At 46.8% G+C, this 17,952-nt stretch overlaps 1 protein-coding gene across 1 annotated transcript in view; it reads left to right on the forward strand.

The window, feature by feature from the left end:
• LOC144783270 (uncharacterized) overlaps nucleotides 1-17,952 on the forward strand; it is a 1,224,061-nt gene that overhangs the window by 717,507 nt on the left and 488,602 nt on the right. Inside the window, exon 6 of the mRNA XM_078662335.1 lies at nucleotides 11,433-11,553. Within this exon, the coding sequence (XP_078518461.1) occupies nucleotides 11,433-11,553 (121 nt within the window). The remainder of the gene's footprint in view (nucleotides 1-11,432; nucleotides 11,554-17,952) is intronic.

Consider the following 17,952-nt stretch of genomic DNA (forward strand, 5'->3'; position numbering starts at 1 on the left):
GCAGGCACAGCCCTTCACTATCAGGTGCTAATCTCCTCCCACTTCCCTGGCAGCAGATGATGCCTTTCATCCACGGGCTGACTCAGACAACCTCCTGGGGCTCTGCAGCCCCTGTCACACTCATACCAGACAGTCAATCCACAAGCAGGCCCAGGCACTCCTGGGCCAGGCTCACCAGCCAATCACGTGCCAGCAGACTCACTACACAAATATGCCAACTTCTAAAAGTGGCACTTCTGGACTAGACACAACCATGCCGCATACACCATTACGCAGCATTCAATCTCACGAGTTCGCACATATCAAACTCGACCCTGCACTCCCCACACATCAGGAACTACCATGGGCATACATATTCCCCATTCATTCCTATGGGAGGGCAGGTCACTCACCACACATACACAGAGAGCACACGCACTTTACACTGTACCACAGTGAAAAAGTGCGCAGAGGCCTAAAATCACCAACCCAGGTTCCAGAAACAGGCTAGGAAAAAGCAAAAAGTCTCGGGGTGAACCTGCCAAAAGGGCCAGGTCCAACACAACCCACTTCCAGCCAAAACGCAGGGTAGACCAATCACTCCACTGATGGGCTTCACTGCTTTGGGCGACAAAACACGTACACGGGCCTGCACGGCAGGGACACCCTCCTGTTTTTCGCCACTCTGAACCCACGTAGATTTCCCTCAACAAAAACTCTCTGACCCAACTAGGATACCCCACTGGTACTCTCTAGTCATCCACGGCCAAGACCAGGCCCTAGGCCATCCAAATCACAGGTCCTGACTATTCCACAGAGTGGGGGGTAGTAACCCCTGGCACACAATATCCATTCTCCACTCTCTCTCTCAGTGTAGCTACAACTACCACTGATCCTTCAACCTAGGGACCACACCCTCAGGCTGACCAGAGGTCACGGGCAAGAATGCTCCACCCTACCTCTACTTCTGGGTTTCCGCACCCTCACAGGGAAGCACCCACCAGAACACAACTCTCCTACCAGATCAGGACCTCACTCTGTCACTGGTGTACCACCTGGAAACTATTTCACTTCTGAGGTACAAAGCACACAGCACCGTTCCTCTTCAAGCAGGTGGGGGGACACAGCACACAGCAAAGTCCCCTTTCCTCTACCTTAGTGGAAACAACAAACTGCAGGTGAGCCCCAGATCCCACAGCAAGGGCAGTCCCCTCAGTCTCTTCAGCTGATCTACTTTGGTAGAGATTCCTCTTGACCTGGAAGCTTCCCAATCTCCCAACCTAGGATCTAAACCCTCAGGTTGCACCGGGGTCAGAAGTACACCGTCCCTCTGTACCCCCTTCCAGAGTTCTGCACCCTCCCACCTTGGAGTGGTACCCCTGAAAGCCAAACACCCGGTCAGGACACTGATTACAGATGCCCTTCCCTCCAGGTCAGGCTGAACCTGAACCTGGCCTCCCCCCACCTCGGGGAATGACCTCCAGAGGCCCCAAAAAATTGGTCAAGCACTCTGGACGGTCAAATGCCCAGCGAACCAGGACTTCTGCACCCTCCACTTAGGAGCGGTACAGCCCAACACCAGGACCGCCGGAGTTCTGGTTACAAACACTCCCCATCCTCTAGACACAGGAAGATCCTCCTCAAATGACCTGTAAGTACAGCTTAGGCCCCAGACCTGGCGCTCCCTTAGGGAACCCTCCAGGCCCTGAGACAGGGTTTCGGGCCAACGTGAGACACACCGTCCCACACTCACTCCGCCTCCACTGAGACAGGACGTGAGCCCCTACACCCCTACCATCCTAATGGGACCTAGCTGGGCTACACATGAACCTCTTCACCTACACAGGATCATCAGATACACAAGCCAATACTTTTAGAATCACTCCCTAATGCCTCTGCAAGACATCTAGCACACCGCCAGACATCCACCTTCTTGTCCAGTGCCTCTGCAGGACCTCCTGCACACCACCAGACGTACACCTCCCGTGCAAGCTCCTTAAAAAAACTCACACCAACTCCTCCAGTTCAAGACACTACTCATCCACACACTCCTCCTCCAGACTGGTGGGACAGTTTCTCACTGCCCCTGACTCTCAACCTGTACCTTCTACTGAGCACCAGGCACCATACTCTGGGAACTGGGAATGGGACTTCACGCACTGGACACATTTAAGCTGCCACCACTGGATCCTACCATACTGGGGAATCCAGACACACACACTACACTCAGGGGATAACCACCCTCCCAAGCAAGCCATTTCTCCTCCACACTCCCTCTCTTCCATCTACCCACACAGGGACAGGAATTGGGATTGGCCACTGGACCCAGCAAGGGATTCCTAATCTATGGGAATCTCCCCCTCTACTGGTGTCCCGCCCTGTCATTTTCTCTCATCTGCCACTAAACATAAAGCGCAGGAACACCATCTAAAAATGACACTCTTGAGGAAAAACAACATCAAAAACAATAATCCCAAACATGTGACTATCTGAAAAAATGCAGAGTTTTGTAATGTAGCCAGTTGTCGCTGTGGCACTGCGCAAACACAAGTCCAAATCCGCACCGCTGACCAACAATGTTAGAACTGGCTATTTCTGGTAGGCTAAGGCTGACGCCAAAGCCAGGCAGAAACCACCATTCTAGTCAGGGGGTAGGGAGTCACACGCCAAGATAACCCCTGCTCACCCCCTTGGCACGAGCAGTCAGGCTAAACTCGGAGGCAATGTGTAAAGCATTTGCGCCAGCACACAACAGCAACAACATCCTAGGCACACCACAAAAGGAACTCCACACAAGGTTATTATAAAAATAACTTCTGTATTGTAAAAATCACATCAGATAGAAATCACACATGTACATTGTGCCAACTGGCACGGGCAATATTCATAAGGGATTATGTACAGGACAGGGCCACATGGGCCACTGTCAGAATCAACACTTTTAGAAATAGTACTTTGTAGATCATAGAAAAGAAGATATAAAACAAAATAACAGTTATAAATCACAACCAGTATCTACTGGTAACAGGTAAGTACCACCTACGCAACCCTAACCACCTTAGGAGAATGTCACGCAGGGGACCAGGACCTCACTAGGACCACCTGTATCAAAGAAAGAACAACCACCTAAGTATCACACAGCATTTAGGGGTCTAGGAAAGAACACATTACCCATGATGCATAAATATACATTCAGAGGAGTAGTAAAGGAAAACCACCTAAGTATCACACAGCGTTTAGGGGTCTTGGAAAGAACACATTACCCATGATGCATAAATATACATTCAGAGGAGTAGTAAAGGGAAACACATTATGTATAAACCTACACATTCAGCGGTGTTAAGAACAAAGCACATGATGCATCACAAACACATTCAGAGGTCCAGCGCTAGGAGACACATGACGCCTAAAACATTCAGAGGTGCAGCGCGGGGAAAGAAAGACACAACTCAATAGCGCAAAGACACATGATGCCTAAAACATTCAGAGGTGCAAGGAAAAACCACACAATTGCGCAAAACCTACATAAGCCACCACCTGTGGCAGTCCCTAGGCCAACTGGCCTTGTTGGGGCTAGGACGCCCTGAGTCTCAATGTCAGGGGCCTAAACGGTGCAGGTGCCCACTACTTGTTGGGCACCTGAGAACACTCACAAGGGCCTAAACGCTGCAGCTGGCACTAAGTGCTGCGCAGCTGTGACTGGCCGGGCACCTCTGTGCCATCTCTGTCCCTCTCAGGGACTCACTCTCCATCTTGCGCCTAAACGGTGCAGTTGCCCACTAATTGCTGGGCAGCTGGAGACAAACTGCGACAGGGTCCTCACTGACCCTAGAACAGGACTGCGCCAACTGCTGAGCCACACAGGCTCTGAAGACACTCGTGTCCACACCGTTGAAGCCACACAGGCTCTTAAACAGCTGTGGGGCGTTGGAGCCATTTGGCTCTAGAAATACACATGCCCCCAAGTCCTCCGTGGGACTTTTAAAACGAATGTCCCCCTTGAGCCTCTCAGGCTCTTAAAGTAAATGAAAGTGCCCCCGGACGCTGTGCCTACACAGGCACCGACCTGCGCCCCTACGGAGCCTCTCGGGGCTCTAAACAACGTTGGGGCGACCCGCTGCCAACCGGGGCCGCCCTTCCCGCACCACTATCTCCACGTTGGAGCGGCCCACTGCCATACGGGACCGCTCTTGACCTTGTGCCTCCACCGGCACTGCCAGCAACATCACGGAGCCCCCAGCCCTTTCACTCACCGGGTTGTTCTCGGCGATCGCGGTGCTGCTTCTGCTCCTTACTCGGGGCTCTCCCTCCATTCGGGGAGCCTCGCACCGGACTTCTCTCTCTCTTCTGGGGCTCCCTCAGCACGCGGGAGCCCCAGCAACAGGCCACGCTTCACCCGGTCCCCCATCCCGGGACCGGGACTTCGGAAAGCGGAGCCCTCGTGGCCCAGGCTCATTCTTCGGCCGGACTCCCTCATGGCGGCCTCAGCAGACACCCGGGAGCCAGCCAATGGCGGTGCGGCTCCCGGGACGAGCCTCCGATGACGCTGACGCCTCAGCCAATCGCCGCGCGGCTCTGCCGATGACTCGGCGGGGCTGGGGCCAATCCCAGTGCGGCGTCACTGAGGGGGCTCGATGCTCTCCGCCAATGGGAGCGCAGATGCTTCGGTCTCACTCGGCGATCCCCGGCCAAGGGCTCTGATGATTGTAGGCCCCGGGCAGCGGCAGAGAAAAGCGTAATAAGGAAAATAAAGCGCTCTTAAGCACTGCAGGCAATTCACAGCGCTCCCCAGCGCTGAAGGTCCAGAAAAAGCGCCTCCAAGCACTAGAAGGGAAAAATAAAGCGCTTCCAGCGCTATAGGCAACCAAAGGTCACCAGTCCAGCAAAAGTCCAAGTAAAGCACCTCTCAGGCACTAGTGCCCCCACAGTCCTCCACATAGTCCTTCAGGGGTTCAGGACAAGTCCATCAGGAGTCCAGGGCTGGGCAGGGCTCAGGGATTCCCCTGAGCCCCAGCAGCAGCACGCCCCTGGCAGATTCAAGTTAGAAACAAGAACATTTTGGAAGGGGACACAGCCCCTTCTTATACACAGAAAAGTCTTTGAAGTCTTTGTGTAGGCAGTGTGAGAACCAGCTAGGACTGGTTATAGGGAAGTCCCTTCAGTATCAGGGACAGAGGTGACAGTCGCCCAGCGGGGGGGTGGAGCCAGCATTGTGGAAGGCAGGCACAGCCCTTCACTATCAGGTGCTAATCTCCTCCCACTTCCCTGGCAGCAGATGCTGCCTTTCATCCACGGGCTGACTCAGACAACCTCCTGGGGCTCTGCAGCCCCTGTCACACTCAAACCAGACAGTCAATCCACAAGCAGGCCCAGGCACTCCTAGGCCAGGCTCACCAGCCAATCACGTGCCAGCAGACTCACTACACAAATATGCCAACTTCTAAAAGTGGCACTTCTGGACTAGACACAACCATGCCGCATACACCATTACGCAGCATTCAATCTCACGAGTTCGCACATATCAAACTCGACCCTGCACTCCCCACACATCAGGAACTACCATGGGCATACATATTCCCCATTCATTCCTATGGGAGGGCAGGTCACTCACCACACATACATAGAGAGCACACGCACTTTACACTGTACCACAGTGAAAAAGTGCGCAGAGACCTAAAATCACCAACCCAGGTTCCAGAAACAGGCTAGGAAAAAGCAAAAAGTCTCGGGGTGAACCTGCCAAAAGGGCCAGGTCCAACACATGGCAAAACATCACCTCAGACAAATTTGGTCGAAAACATCAATATGGCTCGGAGGGTGAGTTAGCTGGGGTGCACAGAAAAATCTGTGGAGGGGATTGTGTGTTTCTCAACTTTAAGGACCCTGGGTATGTGCTTTCTCTACTGATGTGCTTCAAGGAAGCACTTGGTGAGAATGACCCCATAAGGGCCTTCCCCTTAGGATTTTTCTATCCCCCCATAGGGGATATAGTTTTAGAGAAATGTCACCCCTGACAGGTCCTAAAATCTATCATTTCACGCAGTTACAGCCGATCACCTACCCAAACCGCTGTGAAATCCTTTCAGGCCTAACCAATACCAATTGACTACAAGAGTAGTTGGGCCAGGCAGTAGAGGTAGGGGGTTTGTTACAGCCATGCAATAACCAAGGGATGGTCACATATGAAGAAGCAGCTGAAGCTGAAGGGATTGCGCCCCGAGTTAGCGATACACCTTATGTACCTGATAATACGACCTGGAGGCCAGAAACACCACTTCAATTTTTAAAATTACATCATGGAACATTGCAGGAATTCTTTCAAAACTGAATAACGAGCACTGGCTTGGTTTTATTAAAGGTTTCAATATGATTTGCCTCCAGGAAACATGGCCTAGATTTGATATTTTGAAAGATGGTTTCCAATACTTCTGTGTACCTGCAACTCAATCTCCTGTGGGAAGGGCCAAGGGAGGGATCTGGGTATTCATCTCTGTAAAATATGGCTCTGTAAAAGCCAACTGTACAAGTTGAACACCCTGGTACCAATTAATTAGGTTTTCAAACCTAGCCAAGGTCAAAGTACTACTTGTGAATTGGTATTATAACATCTTTAACAAAAAATACTGTCATGTGATAGAGTCCCTTCAATTGGAAATTACCCAAGTCACCACAAAGTGGCAGCCTTTATGCATCCTCTGGGCTGAGGATTTTAATTGCACAATCTGTAAGCACAAATTCCAACACGTGTGTGGGCTGGAAGATAGTGAGGGCCAGCCATAGACTCGTATTCACTTGCTTCAGGGTAAAGCCTTAAATTCTATCGTTGTAGGTAATGATTTATGTTTTATAAATATTATGTCTGTAACGCTCCCTCACAGTGCCTCACCTATGTTGGTGTGGTAGGGCCAGCTCCATTGACTTTGTGTTAATGTCTAGGAACTTCACTATTCTTGTTCATAGTTTCATGGTGAAGCCTAATTGTGCCAGTGATCACTATCTCCTCATTGTGGGGAGGGGGATAATCGACCGATTCTATATCACCCAAATAAAGGAGTAAGGCTAAATTGACCGCAGATAAACCCTCTTAAGTTTCAGGAAGATACCATCAAAGGAAATTTCCATTCAATAGTTGGCTGCTTGCAGTTAGACTCCTCCTTGGTCGACCTTGTTTTGAGATTGAGCTACTTTGCTTAGACATACCCAAAAGGCTAACCAGGAATGTCCTCCAAAAGAAACCCGTAGAGCCCTGTTGGTTTAACACTGAATGCTCTAGGACCCTTAAGGAATTAAAAAGGCCCTTTGCACCACTCCTTGTGAAAGAGATCTAATTAAATCTACAAGGTATAGTTATAAAAATGTGATCGAAAATAGAAAGGCAGAATTGAGGTGGATAGCATTGGAAGATCAAAAAAGAGCGGGATCCCTAAAAGACTCTAAAAAATGTTGAGCAATGATCAACCGTCCTCATTTCACTGAAGAAGTGAGACAGATGGCCTTGCTGAATCTGGGGGAAGCCTGGGAAGCTTCCTTCACATGTGTTTTTAACCCGCAGCACAAGATAATGGAGGAGAATCCAAGGGTTATTCCCATTGACTTAACTACAGCCACCCACTCAGCCTGTCCATCAAAGTTGCTTAGGTGGAGGAGGCTTTAGTACAGGAGACTTGCCTGAAAACTCCAGGCCCAGATGGGGTTCCCATTGATTGATTTAAAAGAAACCTTTACCTATGGGCACCACTGTTGATGAATATTTGTAAAGCACCTATTATCGGCCCTTTGCCTACGATGTGGAAGGGAGCAATTGTCGTCCCAGTTTTCAAAAAGGGCAGTAGGAGTGACCTGAATGTCATAGGCCAATCTCACTGATTGATACCACAGCCAAGGTACTGGGAAGGGTTCTCCTTGCACGTCTAGAGGACTGGGCATCCACCACAGGGGCTATATCCAAAACACATTATGGCTTTAGGAGGGGTATGGGCATGACTGAGCAATGTCTCAATTTGTCCTTAATAGTTAATAAGTATGTGAGGGCCAGGAAGGGTTCCATCCACCTGGCCTTCATGGACTTATCTAGTGCCTTAGACACTGTTAACTGAGATAAATTGTGGGCCATAATGGGAAGTATGGGTGTTGAAGAAGCACTATTAACCCTCCTCCGTAGGCTACACTTCAGTATCGCAGTCGCTGTAAGATATGGTTCTCAAGGGGGGTAAAAAGACCAATCATCTCAACAGAGGGAGTCCAGCAAGGGTGTATGCTAGTCCCACTCCTGTTTTTAATTCACACAAACTGACTGGTGAGGGTTTTATTACGAAGGGATCTCGATTTTCCCAAAATTGGCAATACATTTGTCCCTTTACTATCATATGGAGATGACACAGTCTTAATGGCAAGGACAGCTAATAGTCCACAGAAATCTCACAATGCTATTACCGTTTTTAAGTCTTCCCTCGATTTCAAAGTGAATTTTATTGAATCTTATATAATGGTATGTGGCCTGAAGACCACAAAAACTAAAACCTTTGTTGTAAAGGGCAAAATAATTGAAAATGTAGTTAACTTTTCATATTTGGGCAACGTATTCAGTAACCAGTTGAAATGGGAGCCACTTTTAACTGCAAGAGCCCAACAGACAAGTAGGGCTGTGGACATGCTATTTTGTTGTGCTTGCAAATTAGGACACAAGTCCGTGAGGAAATTAATTACTCTCTATAGAGCCAAATGTCTCCCTGTTGCAACCTATGGGGCAGCCGTTTGGGGACATCATAAAAGCTGACAGATTCAAGTATTTGAAAACAAATCCACCAAAAGATTTTTGATGACCCCAAACAGTGCCCCTACCCTTATCTGTCACAAGGAACTAGGATTAGATTTTATAGAGGACCGCATAGGCAGTGCCCCCCCTGCTTTTATGGGCAAAGATCAGAAGCCCCAGCATTTTCAAGTGAAGTAATCAAAGACTGTCAAAATTTGGACAATGGTTTAACCCTTTGTATGCGTCGGCCGGCTCCCAGCCGTCCGACGCTACGGGTGACGTGTACGTCGGACGGCCGGGAGCAGTCCGAATTGCGCATGTGCGAAATTATCCTGCACTGCGGGAAAATGTTGCATGCATCCAAAGGGTTAATGATACCTTGCCTTCCCTATCTGAGGGAAAAATACCACGAGATAGGATTGGGGAATGTTTATGAAAATCCTGAAAGTATCCCTCCAAAGGCCAAGGACATAATTAAAGAGGAGTACTATACTAGGGGTAATACGTGCGATCCACAGCATAAATGTAAATTGATACTTGTATAGCGCACTACTCACCCGCAAGGGTCTCAAGGCGCTTGTACGAATACCGCTGTGGAACCCATCCTAGCTTTCCCTGTGAGGTGTCCACTCCTGGGCACCCCCAAGGTGGAGGCCAGGCATCCTTAGCGATGTGGGGGCCGTTGTGGAGATTAAGCATGCTATTGCTCAGAGTTGCAGAGTGGGACTTCATGATTGGAATAGGCACCATAGCGAGAATTATCTGGTCTGTGGAATTTTTGAGCTCAAGACCCACCGAGGCGGGGAATTGAACCCTGGTCCCAGGCTAGACCTCTGCATCAGGGTCTGCCGCTCTAACCATTGAGCCACACTTCTCCATGGGGAGATGGGTTTATTACAGAGTTTCCCTGTCCCACTGCAATACTATTTAACTTTCTCTACTAACCTGCAGATTAAATTTAAGCTAACTAGATTTTGTTTATGCACTGTGCACTTTTTGTTGCCATTCCCATGCCAAAGTGAGTATGCCGATATTCTGATGCCTTGTCCGTGTGATAACTTCTTGAGTCAAAGCACTGTGCACTTTGTTCTATTCTGCACTTTTTATAAAACTGCGAGAAGTAGATTTTTATTTCCATTAATAAGGAAGATTCGCCTCTGTACATATATTAATGGTTTTAATGTTCTTAACACATTGGCTACTGTGGATATTTGTACCACTGTGACCAATTTTATAAAAGTCTCTATGGCTATTAGGAAGCTTTACGAGTAAAAGATGCTTATAATGACTGGTGTAGTATCATGCTTTTCAAATTGATTAATGTATGCAACGAACTCTATATTGCTGGAATTGTATGATTTGTTCGTTTTCTAAATCTTTTATTGTGTTTGTTTCATAAACTGTAAAAACTATTATTGCTGAACTTTTATGGTTCTTTTGAACCGAGATAAAGCTACTCTTGGTTTTTTTGTGCACAAATAAGCATTCATTGGTGGCCTTACGTTTTTCATGACAGACCAAATGTGCGTAGTCATGTGGTGTTTGTTTGCGTTCAGTAAGGGCTGACTAAGGATATAGCAGCTTGCGTATTAGCGTGCGCGAGTCTGTTGCCTATCTTAGTATACTTATGTATATCGTGATCAAGTACTGCTGTCCTTTCAGGACTAGGTGTCAGCTGGCATGCTTTATATAGAGAGGGCGGGTGGGTTTCAGATTTGATCCTCACAATTGCATTCCCAGATGCTTACTAGGAACAAATGCAAACTGTAGAAGCTTGGCTCAATGGTTAGAGCGGCAGACCCTGATGCAGAGGTCTGGCCTGGGACCAGCGTTCAATTCCCGCCTCGGCGGCTCTTGGACTCAATTTCCTCGGACCCAATAATTCTCGCCTCGGTGCCTAGTCTAATCATGGGTCCCACTCTGTGACTCTGGGCAATACCTTTCTTAATCTCCACAACGGCCCCAGCAGCGGTTAGATGACTGGCTACACCTTGGAGGTGCCCAGGAGTGGACATGTCACAGGAAAGCCAGGATGGGATCCACAGCGGTATGAATACAGCGCAACGAGGCCTCCAGGTAGAAGTGCTATATAAATTGCATTTACATTAGTATCTTGTGTTAGGACGTAATGCCTCTGAGCCGTGACACAAAGTCACGTGGAATGTTTTGTTGGTTGTCCAAGTAGGTTTTCACCCAGCCACTCCTTCCGGCTGGAGGGACTGCTGAAGGGGTGGAATGGGTTGGTGGATGGCTACAGTGGACTTCAGGCCAGCTGGGATAGGTTGTTGACAGGCTACATCTGCTGCTTTTATGTGACTGGGGCGCATTACTTTAAAATGAGTCAATTAAACTAGTGGCCCGAAAAAGAAAAGCCAGCTAAAAAAGACGTCTGGCAGGCGCTGCAACAGAGGCAGATGGCCTACTATAATCATGTGAGCCTATATCGGAAATGACCCCTCTGCAGCACCTTTGAATAGCAAAATAACGTTACTTGATTACAGGACTGACAATATCTGCCTTTGGGATCTGCTTAGCTCCAACTAATAAAGCCTTGGCTAATTCTTCACGCAGCCGTGCGCTGGCCTGGTGTGCTAGTAGCCTCCTCCTATAGCAATTGTTTCATCTGTAATTCAATGTTGGTCATTAACTCATTGTGAAAGAAACAAAAAAACTAAGCTCCCCTCTCTCTTTGCCGCAGGTGGTTGCCCGAATCGGCACGTTGGCTGCTCATGAACAATAAGCCAGAGGTTGCCTTGCGGAATCTAAAACGAGTGGCCCTGATCAACGGGAAGCTACTAGAGGATCATATAAACTTGGAAGTGAGTTTGTTTTTAGTGTAACAGATAGAGAGAAATTGCATCTTATGATTATGGATGATGAAAGGTACGTATAATCAACATAAAATAGGGTTGGCAGCGTGTGCTAATTTACCCAGGCCCTGCATTTTACAGGGCCTCGCATTTCACCTGAGGATAGCTGACAAGAAGATGACTGAATGTATAAATGAGCAATGTCAAAATCCATTGGTTTGGCCTATATGGGAAAGTATTTCTTTATTGATTGCGTGTGTGAGTAAATTAATGCGAGGATGATTCCATCATGGGATGAACAGAAAGATGCAAAGAGTACACTGATGAATGGTTTGATGAATGGAAATTATTTGATGCACAGATGGAAGAGAAAGCACATGAATGGATAAGCGCAATGAATAGATGAGTATGTGGCTTGGTAAATGAGCAAGGGCAGTGTATGAAAGTAAGGGGAATGTGGTGTTGCTGAACCAGGATATAGAGAAGTACTCTAGAAGGGCCGTGTATGGGCAGTAGTAGTGAATGTGCAAGTGATTAAATGCACAGATGGAAGAGTATGGGCATGGCTAGGCATTTGGATGGATGAGAGAGTTTATAAATACATTGTAAGATTAATAGATAAGTGCATGAATGGATGGAGGACAAATGGGCAGTGAGTGTGGAAGTAGTGTGAAATAAATGTGAGTGAATTTATAGAGACATTAAATGGGTGTGTGTGTGTGGAGTGAAGAGTGAGTGATTGGGTGAATGGTTGGAGTGAGTGTGTGCATAGATAAATGGTTATACGAAAGGCCAGTACATAAATGGATGACTGGGCAGTGGGAGTGTGGATAGAGACATTGCAATGTCCGTGCCTATCTCCTGGACTATCCTCACTGTAAGAACTAAATCAAAACAATTGGAAAATATTCCCGTCACGCGAGAAAACTCATTGGTTCATGTGAAAGGCTTTGAAGTAATCAAATCCAACAGAAGATAAAAGACACATGTTGAATGGCAACACACTATCCCCAACGCTAACAGAGGTTACTGGATAAGGAGAAGACCCAACTAAAAGGAAAACCTTATGATGTACTAGAGTGGCACTACAGACTCCAGAAGCACAATCACTCTTGTTCAAAATAAGACAAGCAGAGAACAAATTCTCTTTGGAGCGGCATCGAGCTTGTGGAACTCACTAGTAACTCACTTGAGACATCAACTGGATTTACCATCCATCAGAGGGGGCTTAACATGTTCCTCATCACAAAACCCTTTTAAGTATTATCTACCAGCCACTGAACCCGATCGTCTCCTACCCCTTAGTTCTCACATTCTGTGCTAACCCGATCCATTTTACTAATCCCCTTTCCGTTTTGCCATTCATTTTCCACAGTTCCCTCCATACCATAGCCAACCTTACGATATTGTTATGGTTTACTCTATGACACAGTACTCAACTGTACTCCACTGTACTCCACTTCACTCTTTGCTACTTTATGCCATTGTACTCTATAGCACTGTATGCCAATCAACTTTTCCACACGCTACAACACCGTACTGTACTGTACATCACTACAGTTTACAAAACTCACCTAGACTGAATGCCACTCTATTCTACTATTGTCTACAAAACTTTCTAATACTGTACATTAGCCACGACACTCTTCTGTACAACAGGGTAATCCAATATATGACACTTTACTTGACAGTATGCTACATCACTCCAGTGTACTACACTGTGCTATATTTCACTCTCCCACACTTTATCCCACTCTGTGCCACTGCACTGTTCAACGCTGTGCACCACTGTATGCAACTCTACAACACTGTAGTACAGTAAAAACCACTCCATAACACTCATCTCCACTCTATGCCCATCCACTATATGCCACTGTACTACACTATGAGACATTCAATGACATTCCACTCCACTCTTCTCTATGATACAGCACTCCACGACACAGCACTCCACTCTATGACACTCCCCTCCACTGTATGCTACGTCATTCCACTCAATGATACTCCACACTAGGACACTCTTTTTTACGCTACTCCACTCTAAAATACTCAGCTCCACTCTATTACAGTCTACGACGCCCGGCTCCACTTTTTGGCATGCCAATCTACTGTGCAACTCACGGCTCTGCTCTATGATACTTGACTCCACTATATGAGACACCATGCCACAACACTCAATAGCACTTTACTGCACTGTACCATATGCCACTACACTCTACTCTAGTCTTGTCCACTCTACAATGCTCCACTCGACAATAGACTTTACAGCACTCTCCTTCACTGTACTGTATACACTACACATACCACTGTACTTGAAGACACTTAACTCTACTATTTCAATGTCACTTTTCTATTAACATGTTTAAAAACATTGAAATTTACTGAATACAAAACTAAAACTATATTTAAGGCTTAGCTATAGTTAGAAAAAACAATTATTTGCTATACAAACCAAACTTAAACTACAAAAACCTAAACATTCCAAGGTTATAGTTATAGCTTTCATTTACAATTCATCCACCACCTTCAAATTATTATAAGCAGCGCACCTGGTGAAGCACACTTTTCAATTCACTAACCAGAAAACACTAACTATAACTCGCCACTCTAACCCTAGTGGGCAGCCAATCCCCGGCCGTGCACAGCCTTTGGATGTGCGGACCATGAGGTTGGCAACAGGGTCTGGCAGCACTAAGATAGACACCATCCTGGAGACATTTGTCAAAGAAAGGGTAGGGGAGCACAGCCCACTCCCCAAGCCTTTGCAAACCCCTGGGAAGCCCATCCTCTGGGGTTGTATTTTTTATGGGGGAAGGGGCATTCAGTCCCTTTCCCTGAGCCTTTGCAGGCGCCTATCTCAAGGGGTATTTTATTTTGTTAGCAGGAGGGGGTGCACAGTTTACCTCCTTGAGGGACTACAGGCCCCAGGGACCCTACCTTCTGGGGCCATATTTTTTTGTAAGGGGAAGAGGAGCACAGCCACTATCCCCAAACCTTTACGGCCTCTGACACCCCTTCCTCTGGGCCCGTCTTATTTTTTCAAGGGGGCAGGTATCCTCCCCCTTCCCTGACCCTCTTGGGACCCCATCCCTAGGCCTTTATTTAAAAGGGGAGGGGAGCACGCAGTCCCCCTCTCTATGCATTTACAGCCCCCGGGATCCCATCTCCCTTGGCCAAAAATACATTTGGAAGGGTGGGGATGCACAGCCATCCTCCCAGAGGCACTATGGGCCCCGGGGACCCTACTCCACGCATCCATATTTTATTAAGCGGAGTGGATCCACAGCCGCCCTTCCCAGGCCACTATGTTCCCCAGTAACCTCATCCCTTCCCAAGCCTTCTTTTTCTGTTTCACAGGCAGAAGCGATCTGAGTTTCCATGAGTGCAAGAGCACTGACTGAGAAACAAAATTCTGCTCAAACCTGGCAGTAGCATTTTCAAAGCTGCCACTGGGTGGGACCACACTGCCTTTTCTCATCCACGTTACTGAAGTCAGGGAAACTACTGTGTCCCAGAGGTGGGCTCCTAGGGACACAGTGTAAGAGTTGGCTTCAGGGATGGGGACCTTGGGGCCTTTAAAGGCTTGGGAAAGGGGCTATGCGCCACCTTCAGTTTACTTAAATATTGGCCTGGAGGGATGGGTTTTTGGGGCTCATTGCTGGCTTGCAGAAAGGGGGGTGTGCCCTCCTACTCTATTAAATTACATTTTGGCCCTGGGGCATTGAGTTCCCTGGGGCCTTTACAAGCTCAGGGAAGAAGGCACGTGCCCCCCCCCCCATTTTCTGACAAATTGGTCCTGTGGGATGGGGACACTGAGGCCGTAAATCACCTAGAAAGTAAGGCTGCGCACCACCTCTCGTATGTTTGAACTTGGGCCTGCGGCCCCCATTTCCTTTTTTTTATTGCAGCCAGAATGTGACACTTTGTAAAAATGATTATGCCCTCCCAGTGGGCCTGAGGGGCAGGGTATCCCTACTCTACCTCCTTACATATTGTTTTGAAAGCTAACTCAGGACAGGAGACTAAGTCCTGAGTCCTGGAATGTCTGCCCGCAACATTCAGCTTCCTGTTGCAGGGAGACAATCTGAGAACTTTCTATTACAGGAGTGTCTCCTGTGGGAGTGAATCGTCTTAAGAGGTAAAAAAACATGGGCCAATCAGACTGCTCTAATTTTTTTAATTGTCTGTCAGGGACGCTTGCAAGAGTCCCTTGAACCCAACCGTACAGATATAAAAATGTACAAGATCTTTGTACCGTAATATTTTAAAAACTACTAAACAAATCACAAAATAGGACACTTTCTGGACCAATGTTTAGCTTCCTACCAAAGGTGGTGTTATCCCGTTCAGCAGATTTTGCCATAGCTGTGCCTGAAAAAATCTATTGAAAATACATGAGGAAATTGGGTATAAGGATCCTCCATTATCTTTGCCCCCCCCCCCGCCCCCCGTGATGGATCACTCCAAAACTTTCCAGGAAGAAACTGAGATGGACAAAAAAGATTTGGGGAAAGTTTCTTGAAGATTCCTCAAACAGTACCAAAGTTAAAAGCAAAATAAAACAATATTTTCCTATGGAAACACAGACCTAACTACTACTACCCAGTGGTGACAGATATGTATGCAAAACAGGGATAGGAACTGAAGTTCCCCAGTTCAGGTGGACAGCTGCTCTTGTTGGGGTGCATCTACAAAACCTGCGACATTCTAACTCTGTCCATCACCTCTAATGTCTGTTTTTCTAGCAGAGTTATTAGGCATAGGATTGACAAAGTGCTGTCCATGCCGAGCTAGAAAAGCTTCAAAGCCTTTTGCCACTATCTATCTATCTATTTATCTGTCTATATATATATTCACTGAAGTAGAGTGTGAGTGTCTGTATAGGTGTATGAGTGCATATGATAGTGTTGTAAAGATGAGTGATTGTATGTATGAATGATTGTATGGGTGAATGAGTGAATGTGTGTGTAGACGTAGGAATCAGTGAGTACGTATGTAGTAACTAGTATTGGTGTGTCAATGGTTTCAAAAATTATACTCTGTATTTAACACTGGGTGAAACAGAGGTTATATTAAAATGTGAGGAGATGCATTGTATTGTCACATGAATGATATCATCAGTGATGTGGTCATTGATGTCAAATGAGATGTCATCAGTGATGTCATCAGTGATGTCATTTGAGATGTCATCAGTGATGTCATCAGTGATGTCACTGACCATGTCATGAATGATGTAATATGTGACATGATCAGCAGTGGATTGCGGGTGCGCGATATATAGTTAGTGCAACTAACTATATATGGAATTTCAATGGTTTTGTGTGAGTAAAATAAGGTTTTTTAAATGCTAATTCCTAACTATATATGGTCTATAACCTATGGTTTTTTCAGTGAATTTTCAAGGTTTTGTAAATGCTAATTCCTAACTATATATGGTCTATAACCTATGGTTTTTTCAGTGAATTTCAATGGTTTTTTAATAGCAAATATCATAAGCTGTCGAATGTCAAGTACGTGGTAAGTGAAAACATTTTCGTGTTTATGCACACTGATCTGCTTTGAATGGTGCCCCCCCCCTCATTTCTATTAGGAGTACTACTTTGCAGATAGTGAAAGGTAGTTAACGCAGGCCTTTGCCCCCGTTGTAATCCGTCGTGCCTGCTTCTCTCTCCATTTGATTGATTGTTATCCAAGTATTTACTGTTTTAGAATTAGTTCTCTTTGGTTCATTCTCTATTTACAAACAAACACAGAGTCGCAATACTCTGTTTAGTCTTTGCAGATAACGAAAAATCGTGTAAAAAAAAAGAAAAGGAATTGAGCAAAATCAGTAGGCCACTAATGGGATCTCTTTTTGACCTCGCTAAAATAGAAACATTAGGAACAACCCCTCATGACAAATACAAAACTAGTGAGATGAACTGAACTCCACACAATGATGGCTGCAAAACAGCTCGGCTCCGCCACCCACCCCGCCCAAAATAACGATAAAGAGCGGCTGCCATGATTGGTTGCGGAATGGCCACAACGGAGCTACGAAATGGTGCTGCTCTCATGCTAACCCCAGCTTCGGTCTGAAACATCCAGAAACACTGTAGACTACCAATTCGATCAGTTCCGGTAGCGCCCCAATGTAACCCGGTAGAGAAGAACTAGCCCTCCCCTCTTTGACTGATGGTTCTTGTTGCCTGTCCCTTCTGTTGTCATTTAACAGAACCATTTAGCCTGCTGAAAGGGGTTGTGTTTCGACCGCTGGTTGGTGGAGACATTTTGACTATATTCTGGACCTGCGTTGTCGCGTAATGCGTCATATGACGCGCCGCGTTAGCGCATCCGGAAGTCATCCGGGGCGCGCAGCGCGTAACGTAAGCATAACAAGTCATGTGACTTGTTAATAAAACTTTTCAT

This window comes from Lissotriton helveticus, chromosome 9, assembly GCF_964261635.1.
Source record: "Lissotriton helveticus chromosome 9, aLisHel1.1, whole genome shotgun sequence".
Lineage (NCBI taxonomy): Eukaryota > Metazoa > Chordata > Amphibia > Caudata > Salamandridae > Lissotriton > Lissotriton helveticus.